Source organism: Eumetopias jubatus, unplaced genomic scaffold (genome assembly GCF_037043125.1).
Source record: "Eumetopias jubatus isolate StellerSeaLion01/CBP00866 unplaced genomic scaffold, mEumJub1_p1.0 scaffold_2, whole genome shotgun sequence".
Lineage (NCBI taxonomy): Eukaryota > Metazoa > Chordata > Mammalia > Carnivora > Otariidae > Eumetopias > Eumetopias jubatus.
In genome coordinates this window covers 170,687,733-170,710,818 of record NW_028274808.1, presented here as the reverse complement: position 1 = coordinate 170,710,818, position 23,086 = coordinate 170,687,733, and the positions used below count along the sequence as shown (strand labels likewise).

Below are 23,086 nucleotides of genomic sequence, written 5' to 3'. Positions count from 1 at the left end.
CGTCCTGGTTGTCTTAAGACTGAGGCATCCTGGGATGTGAGGCTTTTAGTACTAAAACCAGGCCGTCTGGGGCAAACCAGGACTGGTGGTCAGGTCACCCTAGGCACGGATTGGTCAGCAGCTGAAGCCGCCCCCCCCCCCCCCCCGCAGTGTACTGCTGCGCAGCTCCATTTCTCCATATTCTACACAAGCGTATGGTGAGAACTGCACACATCCTGCTGCTGAGGGGAAAGATTTCCTGCTGGATGAGAAGCCCCATCCACAAAGCATCAGGGTTCATTGGCTTGGCTGGCTGTTGGTGAACCGCGACACTGACTCCTACCAATCAAGGCCCATACTAAGTCTTCTGTTTATGACCTGTTTTATTTAGAATTTTTGCCTGGTATCAACGTCAACCTTAACGTTTGACATAGGAATCATCTTAGAATTCAATTTGAGATTTTTCATGGGACACAGTTATCCCATTAACCCTAACGTTTATTAGACCAGCCCCCTCGTAGCATTTTTTTTAGGGTCAGTAGACATCTAAATGTAAGCCACTTATTGAGCCCACCTAATTGAGAGGGCCTTGTAGTACATTTTCATTTTCATTCACGTTTCCCAAGGGAATGCACCTGTATCACGGCTTGGACCTTTCTATTTTTCCTTCCCGATAGTCATACCCATCCAATTACATGGAGTCAATGAAGTCCAACAAGTACGGCGTCATCTACTCCACACCATTACCGGATAAGTTCTTCCAGACCCCGGAGGGCCTGTCGCACGGGATGCAGATGGAGCCGGTGGACCTGACCGTGAACAAGCGCAGTTCCCCGCCCTCTGCGGGCAGTTCTCCTTCCTCGCTGAAGTTCCAGCCCTCGCACCGGAGAGCCTCGCCCGGCCTGAGCATGCCCTCTTCCAGCCCGCCCATGAAGAAGTACTCGCCGCCTCCCCCGGGCGTGCAGCCCTTCGGCGTGCCGCTGTCCATGCCCCCGGTGATGGCCGCCGCCCTGTCCCGCCACGGCATCCGCAGCCCCGGGATACTGCCCGTCATCCAGCCCGTCGTGGTGCAGCCGGTCCCCTTCATGTACACCAGCCACCTCCAGCAGCCGCTCATGGTCTCCTTGTCGGAGGAGATTGAGAACTCAAATAGCAGCATGCAAGGTAAACGCCACGGCCGACAGCGCGGCTGTTGGGGTGCGGCGGCGCTTGGGGTCTGCACCAGCAGGCGGTGCTTAGCGCTCCGGGCCAGCTTCGTATGCATGCTGCTTTCTGGCAGAGTAGTGGTCGGGGGAAACGAGAGCGCCCCCTCCCCCCCCAGATTTGCTTTCTGCTATAATTTTGCCAAAGGCAAACAAATACTCCACACATCAGTGTTGTAGATAGAAGCTGTGCCATAAACTTTTGTAAAAGCTGAAATTGGTAAATTGTACATGGAGTGACTTTTCTATTTTTATTTTTTTAGTACCTGTAATTGAATCATATGAGAAGCCTATATTACAGAAAAAAATTAAAATAGAACCTGGGATTGAACCACAGAGGACAGATTATTATCCTGAAGAAATGTCACCCCCTTTAATGAACTCAGTGTCCCCCCCGCAAGCACTGTTGCAAGAGTAAGTATGTTCAGATCTATCTGACATTTGCGTAGCAGCGTGGATCTTGGGACCTGGATTGGAAGCACACACTTCCAACTCATGGTGTGGTGTGGATTGCCAGGAACACCTTGCAGTAGGTGGCAGCCCCTGGGAAAGATGGGGAAATCTCTCCAAAGGCAATGTGTTCTGCTGTATCAACTGCATTATGACATCTCTGTCAAGTTGGCAGCAAATTGATCACTCGGGATTTGCCACTTATCACATAAATTGTTTTTATCTCAGTGTTTTTTTTGGGTGTTCTTGTTTGTTTTATCCTTCCAGACTATACATAGTTTTCCCATAATCTTAATCCCAATATGGATTGAATTTGGTATTCTAGATATTCTGCGTAAGCTTGGATCCTTAAAACTTTGTAAGACACGCCTTGTCCTTCCAGTTGTCACCTCTAATACTGTTTCTGTGATGGGGAATGTCTTGAATCAGAATTTTCAGGCCAACCACGAGCCCAAGGAAGTCAGTCCAGGAAAGACCTGAAAATAGTGGTGGGCAACAGAAAGTGGTCCATGTAGCTCAGAGAAGTTCAGTGTTGGAATAACCCATTATTCTCTGGTCTCTTTCATTACATCTGCCCTTAGAATATTCAGTTCCCTTTAGAACTGCCATCCAGGAGGAAGGTTTCTGTATTGATCTACATCCAAACACTGGACAGTGGTTTGTTTTAGGTCTGACTTGCCATAATGTGACAGGTGTCATACACAAGTTAAATAGCATCACTGATGGGATTTGCTACAATAGATAGCCTTGCTTTCTGCTGGAGGCTGTGTTTGGAGGAGCTCAGAAGGTGACCTTTGGGTCAGACATCTTGGATCCCAGCTCTGCTCTCCACCCTAAGTATGACCTTGGTCTAGTCAATCTTGCTGCCTCTGTGTCCTCTTTATTTTCATTATCGGTTGTCATTATTTTTCTTGTAATGGTCTTGTGTTGTGGCACTTTCAAGGTTGGCTGCGTTGGCCAGCTTCCTGGTATAAGGTAATAGTTACTGTCCCCTCCAGGTCTCTTCCATCATCTTTCTCCCATAGCACTTTCTTCCAACTTGAAACAGAGTTCTGCCCACTTTTCTGCTTCATCTTTTCCCCCCTCCCTTACCCAAGTCATTCTGCAACAGAGTGTGCATTCTCTGGCTTTCGAACCACTATTTTCTGGAACTTAAAATACATTCTAGTTCTATCCACATTCAACCCAAGTGGGTGCCTTCATAGTAGGTCATGTTAAGTGCCCATTGCATCAAGTCCAAGTCAGGTGTTTGGGAGGAGGAGTTGTCTTTGCTCCCTGAGAGGTGAAGAAGAGAAAGAATCCTACGAGCAGCCACATCAGCAGGGAGAGAGTGTCAGATGAACTCATACATTATTACCTTTCACAGTTGCATAATGTGCCCCCCCAACCCCCAATGAGACTTTCTCACATGTTTTCAAAGGAATTATTTCATTCCCCCACAACAAGCATGTGGGAGTCGGAGCAAATGGAGGCGGGTGAGCCAAGACATTAGATAACTCGCCTAGCACCGGGGTGCAGGCTTGATCCCCTGCCACCCGATGAGGGCTCTTCCTGCCACATCCCTGTCTGACCAGTGCCTCCCACTCCTCTCTCGGGTGAAAGGAGATGCAGAAAGACCAGCCAAAATAGACACATCTTGTAGGCTGAGTTCCCCTTTTTTTTTTTTTTTTTTTTTATGATGCCGGGTGTCTCTGGCAAGGTGACTGGCAACATGACTTGCACTTGTCATTGTTCCTGCTCAGCTGATGGATGAGATGCTGTGCAGCTAAATAAAGCCAAGTGCCCGCAGAGAGAGGGATGATCCCTGGACTGAAAAAGGGTTATTCCAAAGTCGAGGTTATTATGAATTACAATGTAAACCACGATAGAAGAAGAATATTTGAAAACAATATGCTGTGTCCTAAATGCTGCCGAAAAGAAAATGCTTTTTGCTTACCTTAAGTGATGTTCTTTTGGTAACCTCAAGCTCAGTGGCTTTTAATGATTAATGAATAATAGGCTTATTTTAATGCTGACCTAGGAGTGCATTTTGCTTCTCAAAAAATTCAACAGATTAGCCACAACTGGGACATGTACTCTCTTAAGTAATTCTCTCCCAGATGTGATTAAGTAATGTCTTGGAATGTGCCCAGTAGCAGCCCACATAGGAAACCAGCTAGCCAGGAAAGAAAATTTCGATTGAAACCAAGCACCTAGTACCATTGCAGTGAGGCAGTCCTGATATTCGCCTTCCGGAAACCCTTCCTTTCCAAAGGCGGACTTTAAAATACAGCTTTGAAATCCATTTGCTTGAACATAAGAGTTACAGCTTTAGGATTATTTTTAAAGGCACTCAGATGTCTATCAGATTCCTCCTCCTTTTTTTTGTATTTACACATGTGAAATGTATTTAGAGCAAAAAGCTTGAGAATCAGCTCTCCCCATTTAATTGTGTCTGTGAATTATAGTAAACTTAACGAGGGGCTGGCTTAACTCAAAACAATGACCAGGTATCTGATATTTAATAGCTGTTCTAACTTCTTGCTTGTAATGATCCCAAACAGCCTCTCTGAAAATGAGCAGTGGAGAGTCCAGAAAGGGGGAGATCTTGGGACCCCGCCATCCAGCTGCTGCCTGTGCCAGCATCTGGCTCTTTAGAGATGGGGCCGCCAACCACTCTCAGAATGATGCTACCTTTCAAGGTAGACATTGGCTTGAGCAGTGATTTCCTTTCCTGGTGTTGGGACACCCCCCAAAAAGCTCCTCATGAAATTAAACAGCTGTAGGGGCAAAGTTTGCAAATGGGCTTCTGAACCTCAAAATACTGACAGCTACCATTTAGTAGATTGACATCTGAAACAGATGTTATACTGCAGTGCTCTGTGTACATTACTCACAACCTCCTGAGGTCATATTATTACCATCATCCCCATTGTACAGAGGAAATGGAGGCACAGAGAGGATAAATCCCTTGCCCAGGGTCCCAGGGACTGCGAGTGACAGAGCTGGGATTTGACTTTGGAGCACAGAGCCTTTTAACGTACCTTTATATGCAAAAGGGGTGGGAAAAGCAGTCATAACTACTGCACGGAAACTTATTAGATTCCCAACCCATGAAGTCTAATAATTGGGAGAGATTCCTAAAATCACCTGGGATACTCCCCCAGTATCCCAGAGGCAGAGGAGATGTATTTAAACCATTCGGTTTTTTTCCCCTCAGCATTTTATTTCCTGAAGTTCTCTTAATAAGGATGAAACATTTCAATCAATGGCATTAAGGTTGAAAGTTAAAAATAAACTGAGAACTCTTTCCTTTCTGTGGAAGGACTTTTAAATTAATAATTGAGCTCTCTAAAAACTGTATGTGTCCACCGATTGTCACTTTTCTATTTTCTCTCCGTTTGTACATATATATAATTGAAGTCCTTGTTCCCACCCTTCCGTGTTCACTTTTCCATCTAAACTTGGCTACTTTTTTCTTCTGTATTGCCCCCACTCAACATTAAAGTAAGAAGGTAAAGTGAGACTCAAAACTGCCATTTTGCTTTGCTGATAATAGAAGTGAGAAATAAGTACAGTCACTTAAAATCAATGCACCTTTTATTCTTTTCCTAGTTAGTTAGCGTGCCTGGAAGAGTTCCTGATGGGGGACATGTATTGAGATTTTTACCAAGATCAAAACAAGTTTCATTTCAGGGGCCCCCTTTTGATTTTTATGGTGAAATTTTATTATCCTTTTTTAATCTCCTAAGCTTGAATGTTTGCCTTCATCAGATTCCCTTTCTCCTCATCCATACTTGTACAGAAAAATTCGTATATTATTTCGAACATTGTAAGAACTTTAGATTCCAATTTAAAAGACAAAGAAGTCTTTCATTACCGTCAGAGGCCAGTTCCATAAGCTTGTGATGTATCAAGTAATTAGTCGTTAGGAAAGCAAATGAACAGATCAGAGTTTTTTAATTACTGACATTAATCAGCGGAGGAAGCCCGAGAAAGCTTTACAGACTTTCCCCAACTCTTCCCCCCATCTGCCTCTTCTCTCCTGAAAATGAGAAAGTTTAGAGCAACGGTGTTTGACATGATTGGATTTCAGAGCCACCCTGGAAAGGTGTGCCGACGCAGGAACGGGTCTGGGTGAGCGGGCAGGAAGGCAGGGAGACGCCAGGTGCCCCCGAGAGCCGGCACTGCACCAGAATTCTCCCTCACACAGGAATAACAGCAACCGCAAAGGTTTGAGGTTTGAAAACAGCAGTGCCATTATTTGTTTGTTTATGTATTTATTTTGGAAGAGCCAGAATTTGAAGCTCAAATGTGAATTGGTGAGCTTAAGAGAAGCTCATTGCCAGTTATGTAAAGGATAAAATGTAGATAACGAGTGGGGTTGCCTGAGCTTTAGGAATTTGACCTTTTGCGTTCTTCCCTACAGAGCAATAAATGATCATCAGGGCAAGCTGTGGGAAGACATTGTAACCATATTGAGCATCGCTCTCGTACCACCCACGAGATTTTATAAGTAGGCAAATTTTAACCGAGGGCAAGAGCCTCTCCTAGCACCTGCATCTCCCTCTAGCATAGCACCTAACCCTTCTTACTGTCATTACTTATCTACATGTCTGTCTCCCCCTAGAGTGTGAGCTCCTCGAGGGCAGGAACCCTGTTTTTATTCATCTTTGTGTCCCGGTGCCAAGCACAGTGCCTGGCTCATGGTAGGTGCTCGCTCCATGTTTGTTGAATGAATATAGCAGTGCTTCTTGGGTTGATCAGCTAATTTCTTTTTGTTTATTTTGTTGGGTTTTTTTGGTTTTGTTTGGTTTTGCCTAGTGTTGTTAATGCCTTTGGTAGACTGAAGGAAAGGAAAGAGCCTCTCCCCCAATATTTTACATTTCGCGTTGGCTTTCCTAGGAATCACCCGTCGGTCATAGTGCAACCAGGAAAGAGACCTTTACCTGTGGAATCTCCGGACACCCAAAGGAAGCGCAGGATCCACAGATGTGACTATGACGGATGCAACAAGGTGTACACGAAGAGCTCTCACTTGAAAGCGCACAGAAGGACACACACAGGTATCAGGCGCGCACAGTCTTCTCGTAAGAAACGGGGGAGATGGAATGTTAGGGACAAACAGTCGAGCTCTCAAAGGTGATTATAAGGACGCGGTCCAGGCGCCTTGAAAGGGAGCAGAGCTGTCTACAGATCTGTCTGCCAGTCGTGAAAAATGCCCTTTTTTGGGTCAAGATTTATTTTTGTAATGAGTGAGAATGGATTCAAGGTCCCCCCCACCAGTCACGTGGAATTCTGTACTCTGTGTTGCGGGGCGGGGGAGAGGCAGGGTTGGAAAGGCTGCTGGAACATTGGAAAAGTGCTCTTAGCCATGGGCCCGTCTCATCAGGGAGGCGGCCTTCGTGTGGACCGTCATTTAGTAAATGTGGTACATTATCAAATTCACAATGGCAAAAAAAATAAAAAGAAAACCCCACAGCTCTTCACGCAGAACAAATACAGAAAAGTAAAGATTTTTGGGTGATTCGTGTGTTCTAAAATGGAGGAAACTTCTCTGCTCTTGCCTGTCCTGTTTGTTCTGGGGTATTATTTATTCTGCCCAGGATTGAATACAGAACATGCAGCCAGATCTTCCAAAAATGATGATATGGGTGAAGAAAACATAAAACTGGGTTCCATTGGCCTTCGAACATTTCATGAGCAAGATAGCTTCAGGACCCCGTATAGAAATGTTGTCCACAGCCTGATTCATCAGTCAGCGTGGGTGATCCTTGTTGACAGCAGGCCTCATCTGACCTAACCTCAAACCCTTCGATGTGAAATTCTAGTATAACAGCAGTCGTTCCCTGGGCCCATCTTCCTTCAGTCAGAATGTCGTTTGTTTGTTTGTTTGTTTGTTTGTTTGTTTTTGAGCCTTATGAGTCATTCGTAACAGGAATGTTTACAACAAGGAAAATCTGGGATTTGGAAGAGAAAAGGGAAGGAAAGTGATGGTGTGGAGTGTCAAGTTTCTCAGTGACTTAGGGAGAGGGAAAGTCAGCTTGCGGACAGCTGAGTTCTTGGGCTTGGTCACAGTGTTCTTGACCAAGGACTGAGGAGAAGCACCTTGTGTTTAGAGGAACGTCCAGTCTGAGATGCCAAGGAAACCAGTAAAAGCATCCCCAGGGCATTAATGCGACCTGAGAGGTGATGTTACCAACTTCCAGCCCAAGATTACAAGGACATTGACTATTTGAATAACAATTTGGATGTAGGAAAAATACCTCAGCATTTATATTCTCTGAAGCAGAGCAGATAAGACAGTTCTGAAGAGCTCCTCAAAATGTCAATCCTTAAAATTTCTAGAGAACAAGGGATAGTAAGTGGGAATTGATTTGTGAGGCCCATTTGCCCACGATGACTCATATAAACATGTAAGATTACCACTAACAGCCTTTTTATTTGTAAGGGCCTTCATGCTGGCTCTCCCTATGATTTCCCCCCAAGGGTCTCCTATTCCCCACCTGCCAGCTACCATTATCCCACAGCAGGGGGTTGAGGAGACCTGGCTTCTGACAGGCTGGGGAGGAATTACTGTATTTTTAGTATGTCTCAATTAGAGCATTATACTTAGGCATAATTGCTGTTGACTAAAACAAAAGATAAGATGCTGAAATCCCTGCCAGTGTCTGTCACACTTCTTATTTTTAGGAAACCGTTAAAATAATAAGGAAATCCCGCAAACTTTTCAATTTGGACTCCTCTTTAAGTGAAAAGCACTGCATATAACTAAGTAGCTCAAAGACTTGGAGATAAATACAGATCACAAGTTTCTTAAGTGATTCATCCCTACTATTGAGGGCAAAACCAAAATTATTTGCTAGCTCCTCAGAATGGATTTCAGTGGCTTTATGCTTTAAGAACTCTTAAAATCTTCTGTTGGTGGGGGGCGGAGTGGCAGAGTGCCAGTTAAATATTAAGAGAATTAAGGCACTTGTTCTCTTTTTTGTCATTCCGTGGTTTCTGTGGCACTCTTGGTTTTGGGGGGAACAAACGAATAAACATACCTTGGAAATAATATTTGCCCAGAGTTGTAACTCAAAAATCTTAACTGCACTATTTTTACTAATGAATAGCCTTTTGCCCTCAGGAAAAATATAAGCTCTTCCATTTTTCCTTTTTGCAGGAGAAAAACCCTACAAATGTACATGGGAAGGATGCACATGGAAGTTTGCTCGGTCTGATGAACTGACAAGACATTTCCGAAAACATACTGGAATTAAACCTTTCCAGTGTCCAGACTGTGACCGCAGCTTCTCCCGCTCTGACCACCTTGCCCTCCATAGGAAACGCCACATGCTAGTTTGAACGGCTCCGTCCCCCGCCTCAGCGTGGCTCCCCACTCTCCCGGCTCTCTCTGTCCTCCTTCCCATGATCTAACTCATTTTTTACATGTACATTTTAATTTGGATTCAGCTGGTCTGAATCTCTGAATTTATATCATTCAAACTTCCATATGGTCAGTAGTAGATGTTCTCTAATTCTCCTCTCCTTACCACGGGTCAGACCTAAAGAATGTGAACACTTTTTTTTTTTTTTTTTTTTTTTTTTTTTCCGGGGATGCTAAGCAAACCCTTCTTACAGATACGTTTAATGTAATGAGAACAAGGGAACATGTAAACTTAAAATAACCAATTGTCGGTTTCTCCATGTATTTCTCAAAAGAATGTCAAAGTAAATGTATTAGAAATACAGTATCCAGCCTGCAAGTCCTTGCCAGGGACGTTCATACCTCTGTGCCCTGTGATCGTATTTTGTGCTCGCCAGCAAGAAGGGTGGACCCTCTCCCAGGCTAGGTAGACATGCAGCGAGATTTCAGGTAGGACCATCCATCCACTCTTCTTCCCTTCCATTGCCCTTCACGAATCCTGCTTGTCAACTTGGATTTATCATGTCCTCTAAATTAAGTCCTTGATACTCCTTTGTGCCTGCAGCTAACAAGGAGGTCTTTGCCACCCCTGGAGCTGAGCCAGAGCTGCTGATCTAGGCGGGTGATGTCTGTCAGTGAAGGGCTGAATGCTCTCCTTGCCCAGCAGAGAGTCAGAACAAAGGGGCATGGTGCAGGGGAGAAGCGGTGGGGGCGAGGGAGGAAGCCTTCCTTCTAGGCGAGGGCTCTCCGGTGAGGTTTCATCATAGGGTTCACTGCGCAAGGCATCCCCAGAGCTTCAGTCTCTATGCTCGACTGTGCAGAAGCATACAGCAAAGCCGAAAATGGAGAGAGTTATCCCTGCCCCTGTCACCATTCCTCTGATGTCCTTAACATGGATCATCGAGCATTGATTGTCGGGACACCACAAAAATATTTTGCCCAGTAATGGTAAAAAAAAAAAAAAAAAAAAAAAATCTTTTGGGTAAGAATATGGATGGCCTTTTACCCAACCTACTTACAGCTTTTTTTTTTTGGCAAACAGGGAAACATTGAGGGGTAATTGTATTCCCATATCAAATTACTCATACAGCTTTTATACAGAAACTCTTCTGTGTGAACCATAGGGTGCCAAGTGGACTGTCATTTGTGTTTGTGATGCATACCGTAAGTATCTGCTAATGCTTTAGTGGATGCATTCAATGTAAGACCTGAGTAACAAGATTTGTAAATATAACTAGTTGTGAAGCACATATACATTCGGGGGACAGATTTCTGAAAAACAAAACAAAACAAAAACGAAAAAACAGAAAACCACAGTTCAGGGATTCATATCTTTAGAGCTCCAGAATTCCCCAACATTTACTGTTCTAAAGAGCTGGAAATCGATCACTATCAAGTATCCCCTCAGAAGAAGCTGAAAATGACTCGTGTTTATGTTAAAGATAAATAGCGCCATTATTCGGGGGAAGTTTTGTGTTTAGTTTTTGTTTTTGTTTTTCAAAAGCTGGCTTTTGAGCACCATAGTCTAAATGCCAATAAAAATAATTCATGCGTAGAAATGTCATTGGTTCTAAATTTGAAGAAAGTGGGTGACGGTGGTCAAATGTGGGTGCATATAACCAAATGCGCCTTCATCCCTCGATAAAGGACGGAAGAGAAGAGAGAAGAATGGAATCCTGAAGATTCATCCCAGCCGCAACTCAGGATCCAACACAACCTAAACTGGGAGGAATACACTGTTCAATTGTTTTTTAAAACATCAGTGAACGAGTGATTGTGGAGGTCTGCAAATCGTGTGGGGAGCTTACTTTGATGGCGCTGTGCTAATAAAAGTTAGTTGTAGGGACTGTGCACCTAAGATATCCCACTCATCAGCCCTCTGAACCAGCTGAAAGGAAATGTAGTTGAGAAATGCAAAGTCATTTGTTACCTTCTTGGCACTTGGTTTTTATTTTCTTTCTTTCTTTTTTTTTTTGTAAGCACTGCGAAATTTGTTTAGAATATTAAAACCTCCTAATTGGGCTTTTTTTTTGTTTGTTTGTGTTTTTGCAACTATGACATGAATTGAGGGATAAAAATGGCTCTTGGGAAAGTAGGTATTGTCTGTACTGTAAATGCTTAGTCACATTCATGCCAAAGTGTTTATTTCTAGAAGTGGTTCTTTTGCAACACACTGAAGAATCAAGTTGGGATGCAAGGAACTTTTTTGTTTCAATGGAGATGACCAGTATGTGTGTGTTCCAACCCATAGAGAAGGTAGGGAAAAAAGGCAAGAAAGGGTAGAATTGATCATCTTTGAATAATTAGCTTTGAGTGTGAGTCCAGTTGATAGAAAGCTTCGTAGGTTCTCATGAAATTTGATGTGTTTGTTACGGCATATTTAAATTTTGTTCAAAAGAGCAAGCAAGACCCTGCAAAGAGTATTCCATTACTATTCAGCTTGCCTAGGTTATGTTAACCGTTCATTAACAAAGATCCATTTTAACTCTGAAAGAAGGGCAACCCAGAGAGGCCTTTCTCCGTTCCCATTGCTGGCCTATATACTTCAGTTAACCGATTGGCTTTTGACCAAATTTTCCTTTTTTATATATATTTGTATTTTACTATGATAGTTGAGAAATTTAGTCTCTTAGACATTTTTAGCTGTTATTGTGGAAGACCTCAAATACAAGATAGATGCCCTTGAACATGTGGTTTTAATGATGTGCCATGTTACTATCAATGGTGGTTTTAAATTGTCATATTTTACATTGATGGGAATGATTTGTAAACATGAAGTTAGTGTTGTATAAATTCTGTTATAGAGTTTCTTTTGATTTTTGTCCAAGTGTCATCTTGGGGAAGTCAAAAATTAAGGCTGAATGCATCATATTTTAGAGTTCTAAAATGTGAATCTACATCATAAATGGGCATTAACACTCTAAATCATCTGGTATAGAGAACGTGTTAGCAGCATAGCTATGTTCAACCAAGGAAATGCTAACTACACAGAAGTTTGAAGAGCCTTGGAACAGATTTATAGGGGAACTATAGATGTATATTTTATTAAACACCCATCTGCACTATCAGTGTTGCACTAATGTGGAATTTGAAAGACTTTACTGCTGATACTGTATATCTGCACGTCATTCCTGATTAGATTGTTTTAAAGACAATCTCAAAGATCTAAGGTTTTAAAATAATTTGGTTTGAAAATATACAGTCATCTTGAAGGAATTGCTGTTATACATGAAGTTGCTCAGAGTTGTCTTTATTCTCTTCTCGGTCGAAGTTAACAATTTCTAAATGATCGCAAATTCACTTAATACATTTACAAAGCCATTTTACATGCATTAAACGAGGGCTACAACAATATTATGTTTTACAAATACTAGCACTTTTTTTTTTTTTGCTGTTATGTACTTAGTGTTAGAGGGTCAAAATAATCTTTCTGCTTAGCATCTCTTAAACCATACCTGCAAGTATAGCAGGATTATTACAATTTACAGTACTTTAATACTTGTATAAACTATGCAGAATTTTTAATAAAGTGTAATATATTTTATAAGCTAATAAGACTGAATGGGTAAAGGTTTTTAGCATGCATTAGTATACTTGCAAATAATGAAACATTTTGGTAATCTTTCTTACTAAAGATGTGAATGTTTAATGTACCTTCTCTGTTTCTACTCTGTAGTCCAATGGGAATTCAGTAATGACATTTTGTCATGTCAAACTGTGAACATAAATTTGTACTGTACAGTCCTCATATACTATATACAGTATGCAATATATGTATTATATACTTGTTAATAAAACCATCAGAATATTAAGTGTGATCATGTGATTACTATATATGCAGTGATCACTAGAAGCAAAACTTAGCAATGTAACATGTAAGAGATGGTACTTAGAAATTGCAAAGTGAATCACTGTTTGATAGGCATTTGTTGATGGAGGAAAGAAAAATAAACTGGCAGATGCAGGAAATGAGTTAACTTAGCCTTGAAGTTATGTCCCTGGGTTTTGGACAACAGCAGCCGGAAGTCTTCTAAGCCACAAACCATAGACTTGTAGACAACCCACCCTGAATCCACACACTCAACCTAAGTGGGTTCCTGGGATATTTTTTAGGACACAGACCTTCTGTCCAAAAAGGATTTTCAGTGCCTTGTATAAAAAGATACAATGTCTAATAAATATATAAGTTTTTAAATAAGAGATTAGGATTCATAGCTTGGGGAGTGGGGAATCAGAAACAGGACAGCAACCGCATTAAATAATTCTGGATAAACTTTGAAGCCTGCAGTAAACCATGTCCATGGACACTGCTATGTCCTCAGTATCCTAGGAACAACAAATAGTTTCTGATGGGGACTTAAAGAGTTCTTGTTTAAAGCAAAATGTAACATCTCTCTACCCTCCCCCTAAATGTAATTGAAACTAAGATACTAACTTGTTAGATCTCACAGCGGCTACCTTGAGTCTGGACTTCATCTTAGCATAACATGAAATGCTGGCTGGCCCTTACTACATGATACCTCCACAGCTTGGAGAGGGGAAGGAGGTTGGGGAGAAGGCTGAACTCAAGTTTTGAAGCATTCTCCAGGTTTCTTCAGGAAACTTCGCTGCTTTTACACTGAGATAGTTGACTGTAAACTCAAAAGATACAGATGACTGTTAATCCCAGTGGGATGCTGGCTTGGATTAGTCTAGGTGATTGGCTGTAATCTTCCAACTATATTTTGTATATGAGAGCTGGATTCTGCCTGGGTGAGTGATCAGAATGGTAACAAATGCAAATTTTATGAGAAACCAAATTCTTAGAGGAATGGGAAGGAAGGATGTTCAGCACACACATGCATGCACAAATCCATAATCGTGCTGTCAGGGTGAAGAAGAGATTAGGAGCCTTAGTGGGGGCAAGTTACCAATTCCAGTGTGCCTAAAAGGAAAGAAGTGGCTCTGTTCAGGGAAGAACAAGTTGAGATGGTAGTAAAAACACATAGAGATGTAGAAGTTAAACGTTAAGAGACCAGAGTGACCTGTGTGTGCACAAAACAATGAATTGTTCTTCAAGGGTACATTCATTTTGAGATGTGTAAACTGAACCTGTTACCTTTTCCTATTTCTGACCCAATCATAATCATGGTGGTTGGTAATGGTTCTGTATATACACAGTGACCCCTAAATTAGAGTGATGCATGCTACAAATTAGAATTCTTATTAAATGTATGACTTCGGCAGGTGGCAGTTCTCACTAAATCTAGACATGTTTATTGCTTTGAGCGCTTTTCTCATTATGTCCCTCGTTTTGCATTCCCTATGGGCATCCTGAGTGGTCTGGGATAAGGATAGAAGACAGAAGCTGGATCTTTAGGTTCCTAGACCATATCTCTCACACTTCTTGACCCAGTGTATCAGTCAGGGTTCCCCAGAGAGAAAGAGAACCAGTAGAATATTATATACACAGGAAGAGATTTATTATGAGGAAGTGGCTCACATGACTGTGGAGGCTGGGAAGTCCCATAATCTGCCATTTGCAAGCCGGAGATGTGGAAAAACCAGTGGTGTAATTCTAATCCAAAGGCTTGAAAACCAGGGGAGCCAATGGTATAAACCCCAGTCCAAGGGCAGAAGATCAGTGTCCCAGCTTAAGCACGCAGGCAGAAAGCAAAAGGAGCAAATTCTTCCTCCAACTTTTTGTTCTATTCAGGCCCTCAGTGGATTGGATGATGCCCACCCACAGGCGGGGAGTCAGTCTACTTGACTGAGTCCATAGGTTCAAAAATGTTAATCTCATCCAGAAACACTCTCCTAGACACACCCAGAAATCATGTTTAGTCTGGGCACTCTGCAGCCCAGTCAAGTTGACATACAAGGAACCATTACTCTCAGGAAATCCATCAGGCTCAGAACTCAGCCTCTCTAAAGAACTCAAAGAGAAGGCCTTTGAGGATCTTCAAGGCTTGCCCATCTACTCCAGATTGCATCTCCCGCAGCAAAGTCCAACTGCTCCCCTGTCAGTGACATGTCTCTGTGGCTGTGCTCATACAGTCCCTCAACAAACCAAAATCCCACCACACGGGTGCCTGGGTGGCTCAGTTGGTTAAGCGACTGCCTTCGGCTCAGGTGATGATCCTGGAGTCCCTGGATCGAGTCCTGCATCGAGCTCCCTGCTCAGCAGGGAGTCTGCTTCTCCCTCTGACCTTCCTCCCTCTCATGCTCTCTCTCTACCATTCTCTCTCTCTCTCTCAATAAATAAATAAAAATCTTAAAAAAAAATAATAAAATAAAAGCCCACCACACATTCAAACCAGCTTCTCCCACATCATCCTCAAGCCTCTCTTTCATGAAACTTATGTAACACTGTGGGTCAGCTATACTGAGATTAAGTTTTTAAAGAAGACTCCACGCCCAGCCTGGAACCCAACACAGGGCTTGAACTCACAACCCTGGGATCCAGACCTGAGCTGAGATCGAGAGTTGGACACTCAACAGACTGAGCCACCAAGGAGCCTCTTAAATTAACTAAAAAAAAAAAAAAAAGAACAATTCCATCCTCCCTAATAGTCTCCCATACCCTTTTGCAGTCAATCCTTACCTCCAGGACTATCTTGCTTCCCTGTACTTTCGCCTTTTTCATAATAGATTGCAGCCTTTTGAGTTTGACTTCCATTGCTTGGCAGCATGTATGTGAGATTCATCCATGTTGTTACATGTATCAGTAGTTTGCTGCTTTTCATTATTTAATATGGATGTACCACAATATGCTTATACATTCTCCAGTCGAAGGATATTTGGATTATTTCCAGTTTGAGGCAATTATAAATAAAACTGCTACACATATTCACGTAAAGATTTTTGTGTTAACATAAGTTTTCACTTCTCTTGGGCAAATGCTTAAGAGTGGGATGGCTATAATTGGTGGTAGCTAATGTTGAGTTCTTTTTAAAAAAAAAAAAGATTGATTGCTTTTAGAGAGAGAGCACAAGCAGCGGGAGGGGCAGAAAGAGAGAAAGAGGGAGAGAAGTGGACTCCCCACTGAGCACAGAACCCAACTTAGGGCTCAATCTCAGGATCCTGAGATCACGACCTGAGCCGAAATCAAGAGTCTGATGCTTAACCAACTGAGCCACCCAGGTGCCCCAGTAATGTTCAGTTCTCTAACAAACTGTTCAGCTCTTTTCCAGAGTCACTGTACCACTTTACATTTCAACCGGCAACATGTACTCCACAACCTCACCAGCACCTGGTACGGTCAAATGTTTTGTTTTGTTTTCTCCATCCTAATGGTGGAATGGTATCTCATTGTTCTTTTAATTTGTATTTCCCTCCTGACTTACCATGAGCATCTTTTCATGTGCTTGCTTTTTTGACAAACCTGTATCTTCACTAGTGGAGAGTCTATTCTTTTGCTCATTTTTTTTAAAAAAGATTGTATTTATTTATTTGTCAGAGATAGAGAGAGAGAGAGAGAGAGCGAGCTCAAGCAGGGGGAGCGGCAGGCAGAGGGAGAAGCAGGCTCCCGGCTGAGCAAAGAGCCCGATGCGGTACTCGATCCCAGGACCCTTTTGCTCATTTTTTATTGGGCTGCTTGTTTTCTTATTACTGAATTTTGAGAAGTCTCTATGAAAGTGCTATTTTGCTAGTATTTTCTCCCAGTCTGTGACTTGTCTTTTCATTCTCTCAGTAGTATCTTTAAAAAGCAGATGTTTTTAATTTTGATGAAGTTTAATTTATCATTTTTTTTCTTTTATGGATCATATATTTTATGTTCTAACTAAGAAACTTTTGCCAACCCCAAGTCACAAAAATGTTCTCTTATTTCTTCTAGAGCTTTTGTTGCTTTAGGTTTTACATTTTGACCCACTGGGGGTTAATATAATGTATGAGTCAAGGTCCACTGTTTTAAATATGAATGTCCAATTGTTCCCGCACCACTTTCCCCCCCCCCCCCCAGAAGGTGTGGGGTGGAGGGGCAGAGGGAGAGTGAGAGAGAATCTTAAGCAGGTTCCACATCCAGCACGGAGCCTGACATGGGGCTCAATCCCACAACCCTGAGATCATGACCTGAGCCAAAATCAAGAGTCAGAGGCTTAACAGACTGAGCCACCCAGGCTCCCCTCCAGCACCACTTTATTTTTAAAGATTTATTTATTTGAGAGAGAGAGAGACAGTGGATGCATGAGCAGGGGGAGGGGCAGAGGGAGAGGGAAAGAGAAAGAATCTCAAGCAGACTCCCCACTGAGCAAGGAGCCCATCTCAGGGCTTTATCTCGAGATCCCAAGATCATGACCTGAGCCTAAATCAAGAGTCGAGCACTTAACAGACTGAGCTTACCCAGGTGCCCCATCCGGCACCACTTTTTAAAAGACTACTCTTTCTTCAAATTGACTTTGTAGTTTTGTCAAAAAATCATCTAACCGTATACATATAGGTCAGTTTCTGGACTTCGTGTTTCACTATTCTACATGTCCATCCTTTCACCAAAACCACATGATTTAGATTACAGTAGCTGAAACTGAGACTTCCTATATAAATCCCTGGATATGAGCAAATACCAAACACTTTTGGAAGAACATACTTTTAACCCATGACACAGAGAAAGCCTTACTTTGATTTACAAAACCAAACTAACAAAACACACGAGGAAACATATACTGGATGCAGGAGTCAGCCGTCCCTACAAATGGCACAACACAAGAGATTCACGTGGTGGAATTGTCAGTACATTCAAAGACATAATACAATTAATCCGCCCCTAAGAAAAGGATCTCTGGTTCCAATTAAGGGATGAATAAGTGCATTCCACTCTATTCCTCCTGCTAATTACAGCAGAAGACTCTAAAACAAGATATTGTAAAGCAACTCTTGGTAGACTCTGAAGGATGAAGAGAAGATGGTAGACTAGCTAGAGAACTTAGGACTTGAGGGACAACCCAGCAGCAAATTCCTCGAGGTAGTTTTCTGTTTGTTCTCCTGCCATAGAGACTGGTCTGGGACCTAGAACAGCCCACAACCTGGAACCACTACCAGGTAGAGACAGGAAAAAAAAAAGAAAGACCCAAGGAAAACCTGCTCTGTTTCAACAAAGAACCAGGGAGAGGATGGCTCTACAGGGTGGAACCTTTATGACCATAACTGTTCCAGTGCAAGCAAATACCATAAAAGACACAACACTCCCCCACTGCGCCCCCATGCTGCAGAGTCTATGGGACGGAGCCCAATCACCATCCTTTACTCTGCACTAAGTGGCTCCCCTTTCCCCCAGGTACTGGTGTAGTGGCAGCAGAGATAGTGGGGAGGAGCCCTGTCCGCAGTGCTCACCCAGCACTAAGCAGCAAAGAGGCAGCATCCCCTCCCCTTTCCAACCAGAAAGTTGGGAGACGATTATGGAGAGAAGGGAGCAGAAAAAAGAGATTTATCTCTGCGTGAGTCTAGCATTACACTGACCATAATCAACACAGCAAAAGCTTTGAGAATTAACTACCACGTGGAATACCCCCGAGCCTGCAGACTGGCCTCTTGGCAGTACACAGTGGGGCAGACCAGAATAGCATTGGAAAGGTTCAAAGGGCAAATTCACATTTAAACCACAGCCCACAAAAGTGGGCCAGGATGTGTGTCCTAAATCTAAATGTGTTGACTGCCTGCTAAAATAGAGGACTTAAAGAGGAACCAGAGTCTCAAAACATAAGACACAGAATTTCTAAGATATAATCCAACATTACTTGGCATAGCAAGAATCAGGAAAAATCTCATCTTTCATGAGAAAAAAAAAAAAATCAACAGATACTTAAGCCCAAAGAGTGTTGGGATTATCTCACAAAGATTTTAAACGATCATAAAAATTCTCCAAAAGCAATTATGAATACTCTTGAAACAAATGGAAAACTAGAAAATCTCAGCAAAGAAACAAGATATTTAAAAAAGAGAATCAAATGAAAATTTAAAAATGAAAAATACAACATCCAAAATAAAAATATTCACTGGGTGTGGTACCTGGGTGGCTAAGTCAGTTAAACGTCTGACTCTTAATCTCAGCCCTGGTGTTGATCTTGGGGTCTTGAGTTCGATTCCCGCATTGGGCTCCATGCGCAGCATGGAGCCTACTTAAAAAAAAATTATTTTGCATTAGATGAGCTCAATAGCAAAGAACACAGAAGAGAGAGTCAGTAGACTTCAAGACCTGTCAATACAAATTATCTGAACAACATAGAGAAAATAAATTGAAAAAAAAAATGAGCACAACCTTGGGGACCCGCAAGAATTACAAAAGATTTAACATTCATATCCCTGGAGTGCCACTAGAGAGAAGAAAGTGCAGGGCTGAAGAACTATTTGAAAAAATAGTGTCTGAACCCCGCCCCCCCCAGTTTTTTGAAAGACAAAACAAACAAACAAACAATAACCACCACAGCAAAAACCCATCAGATTCAAGTAGCTGACTCAATGCCAAAACAACGTCTTGGGATAAACACAAAGAAATCCCCCAGGCCCATCATAATCAAACTGCTGAAGATGAAAGACAAAGCAAAACAGTGTAGGATTAGACATAACATGCGTGAAGCATGATATTGAATTTTCACAGCGGCAACTGGATGGATATGAAACACTAGCATTCTAATGGTCTTATTTTTATAAAGACATTTATAATATTTCATGAGCTTTTCCAAAAATAAAATAAAATTTCTCAGCTTCTCCTGCTTCATCCTGTTTCCCTCAGGCTCATGCAAGGCACACTCTATATCATAGGCGTCGTTCCTCATTAAACCACCTGCATGCAAATCTCTGTCTGGGAGTGTATTTCCGGGGATTCTGGCCTGGCCATGTGCCAACTGGCCTAGTGGCAAAAAGAAATATTGGCCTTCTGTCTCCTCTTTCACATGGTAGTGTGGTGAGATAAGCAAAAGGTGAGCTTGCTGATAGATATTGTTAAATGTACTCCCATATTATAGCTTAATTTAAATAGCTTTGATTTTTAAATTTTTGATATTAAATACATGTTGTGGTCTTCATTTGCATTCCTGCCCCAGGTACCACAAATGTTTGGAGTGAGCCTGCTCATCCCTCTTTATTTCTGTTATATTTTCTAGTTTCTGTTATAAAGGAACACTACTGGTTTTAGAAGATGATCTTGTATCTGGCAAACAGGCTGAACTATCTTACTAGCTCTATTACTTAGCCTGCTGATGCTTATCGAGTCATTTTTTTTTATGAGGATAATTAAAATACCTGCAATAGTAACTATTCACTTTTCCCCTTCAATCCTCATAGCTCCTGTCTAATGGTGTTGGATTATTTCTGCAACACTGTGTTGAGCATTAGTAGCATCCTTGTCTTGTAATCTTTATGGAAATGCATCCAAAAATGTCTCCAATAAGCATGATTTCTGTTATAGGATTTTTTATCTGGTCACAAAGTTTAACAAGTGTTCTTCATCTATTTATACTCTGTGGTTTTTCTCCTTAGATCATTAATATGGTAAGTTATAGTAAGTTATAGTGATAGATTGTGAAACCAATCTTGCATTTCTTATATAAAGCCTGCTTGTACATGGCATATATAAATATGCATATTTTATTAAAATTTAAAACTTGTGTAGCTCATGTTTTATTTAGGATTCTGTATCTACGACAATAAGTGAAACAAACTTACAGTTGCCTGATCATAGTTTCACTAGGTTCCTAAACTATGTGGAAATAAATGAAGATCAACTAGATGAGAACAAGCAAAGCCTACTATTTAGAGCTTAATATAGCAAGAGAGTCAGCCACATCACTTGGGTTTTGGCGGAGACTCAAAAGCAGGCAGAAAAGTGGGAAAACTTTATGGTGGATTAAAAAAGAAAAATGGCTTCAAGTATGCCTTGATTGGAGGTTGTTGACACAGGGAAGCTATTAGGAGGGCCAAGTATAAGCAGGGTATCTGTGTGATTGGTTAGGGCTACACATTTGGCTTTCTCTGGTTGGCCCTAAGTTGAACATGGTGGCAAAAATTGGGGAAGCTGTCAATTATTAATCAAATCCTGGCTATGTGGGGCCAATCATGATAGGAATTATTGTTTGGCTTCCTGACTGTTTACTAGAGATAGTGGTCTGACTCCCTACAAATCTGACTTGCAGCTAGCACCTTGGCTTCATGGGCTTGGTACAATAAATGATGGATTAGTTTCCTGGGCAGCTCATTGCATATTATGGGCCAGAGTACCATTTTTACCAATGATCTGGCCATTATCTGTTTGTATATTCAGTCTCTCAGTGGAGTTGAACACCCTTTCCTTCTTTTTCAATTTTCTGGAATAACTTATAGAAGATAGAAATTCTTGAAAGTTTGGTAAAATTCCTCTGAATAACAGCTTGGGCCAAATCTTGGACAGTGGAGGTCTTTGTTTTTAATAACTATTAAATAATCAGGTTTTTAAATAATCATTACTCTATTTAAATTTTCTATTTCTTTCTTCCACCAGTTTTTACCTTCCACATTTTTCCAGAAATGTATCTGGTTTCTCTAAGTCAATATTTGAAAACTGTTAGTCATAATGGCATTTCAAAATTCTTTTAATCTCCATGTCTAAAAGCTATTTTCCTTTTTATTCTACCTTTTACATATTTCTGTCTTCTCTTTCCTTTTCTTGATCAGTCTTGCCAGAAGTCTATCATCCCAATTTTTTCAAACTGCTAAATATGTTTTGCTAATTAATCTTCTGGAGTGCATTGTGTTAGTTTTGTTAGTATCTGATTGCATTAATTCTTTTATCTTTATTATTTCCTCCCTTTGTGCTGGGTTTGCATTGTTGCTATTTTTTAACTGCTTGAGAAAATTGCCTAATTCTTTTCAATCTCCCTTGTTTGCTTGTGTTTAAAGTTACAAATCTCTTTCTAAGTTCTGCTTTAATTGGGTCCCCTGAATTTTGGCATCCAGGCAGAGTTGCCCCGTAGTGTATGTAATGTCTTCTGCTCAGTGCACCATCAGGCCTGGAAGGGGTGAGTGGAGGCCCGGCAGAAAGGAAGGAATGTTGTTTCTTTGCCCAAAGGGACCTTTAGCTCACTTCTCATAGCCCCCTCAGGGTTGGGATCACCCAAAACACATGCCTCTTTCTAATTCAAACAGAGATGCCACATAGGGTGGTGGGAATCCTGAGATGGGGCTGTTGCTTGCTCATCCCCAAGGGTTTTGTTATTTGTCTTCTTTTTTTTTTCTGAATGTCACTTTTTCATTTATTAATAAATTATTTATGAGGAAGAATTGAAAAGGGCAAGGATTTACAATTATTTATGGAAAAAGTGGAGGATCCCAAAAATGCTTCCAAGAAAATTAGTTGAAATTCACTAGTGATCTTTTTGGGAAGGGCTCAATGAATAACATCATATGAATGAACTAAGGAAGAACTAAACATATAGGATTATCAGTCCCTAAAAACTCAATCTTTGTTATATATATATAAATAAAGCCACACGTATTCCAAAGTCCTACCTTTTTTTTCTACATTCTTCCTCTCAAGTAATTTTAATTTTCAAAAGTGGAAGAAGTGTTACTGATGATTATATCTTCCTTTGAAACCTGTAGAAAATCTGGAAGGTCACTTGGGGACTAGTAGGTGTAAACACAAAGAATCGGGAGATCTACGTTTACAATTCTTGGCACGGGCTTACGTTTTCCATGGTGGAAAATCTTCTTTAAAGAGAAGACAAAGCAAATACTACTGAAGGATTCCTGGAGTCCTCTTTAATGAAGGCTGCTTTGGGTTCCTGTGAAAGTTTGCCATTGGGCCCACACACCTGCACACCCTGGAAATTCATATCATTCTTATTTGTTTTAACTGAAAAGTTATGTAGTAGTGTTTTATTCAGTTTCTAGGTATCTGTGATTTCGTTTTAGCAATACACCTGAGAAAGAAGGAGAAAACAGACCAATGAAACTGAAGAGACAAGCTGGAAATGCATCCTGGCACATATGGGCTCGTGTTATGTAAGAACGGTGGTACCACACATTAATGAATGAAAAGTCACTTAGGAAATGGCTTGAGAAGAACTGAATCACTACCTTATATCATTTACAAAGACAGATACCTGGTATAAAG

The 23,086-nt window shown here is 41.5% G+C and overlaps 1 protein-coding gene across 1 annotated transcript in view; it reads left to right on the top strand.

Moving 5' to 3' along the window:
• Nucleotides 1–12,833, top strand: part of KLF3 (KLF transcription factor 3) — a 35,240-nt gene extending 22,407 nt beyond the window's left edge. The window contains exons 3-6 of the mRNA XM_028087004.2: nucleotides 657–1,143; nucleotides 1,445–1,595; nucleotides 6,516–6,676; nucleotides 8,779–12,833. Coding sequence (XP_027942805.1) covers nucleotides 657–1,143; nucleotides 1,445–1,595; nucleotides 6,516–6,676; nucleotides 8,779–8,960 — 981 coding nt within the window. The 3' untranslated portion in view covers nucleotides 8,961–12,833. The remainder of the gene's footprint in view (nucleotides 1–656; nucleotides 1,144–1,444; nucleotides 1,596–6,515; nucleotides 6,677–8,778) is intronic.
• Nucleotides 12,834–23,086: the final 10,253 nt, after the last annotated feature.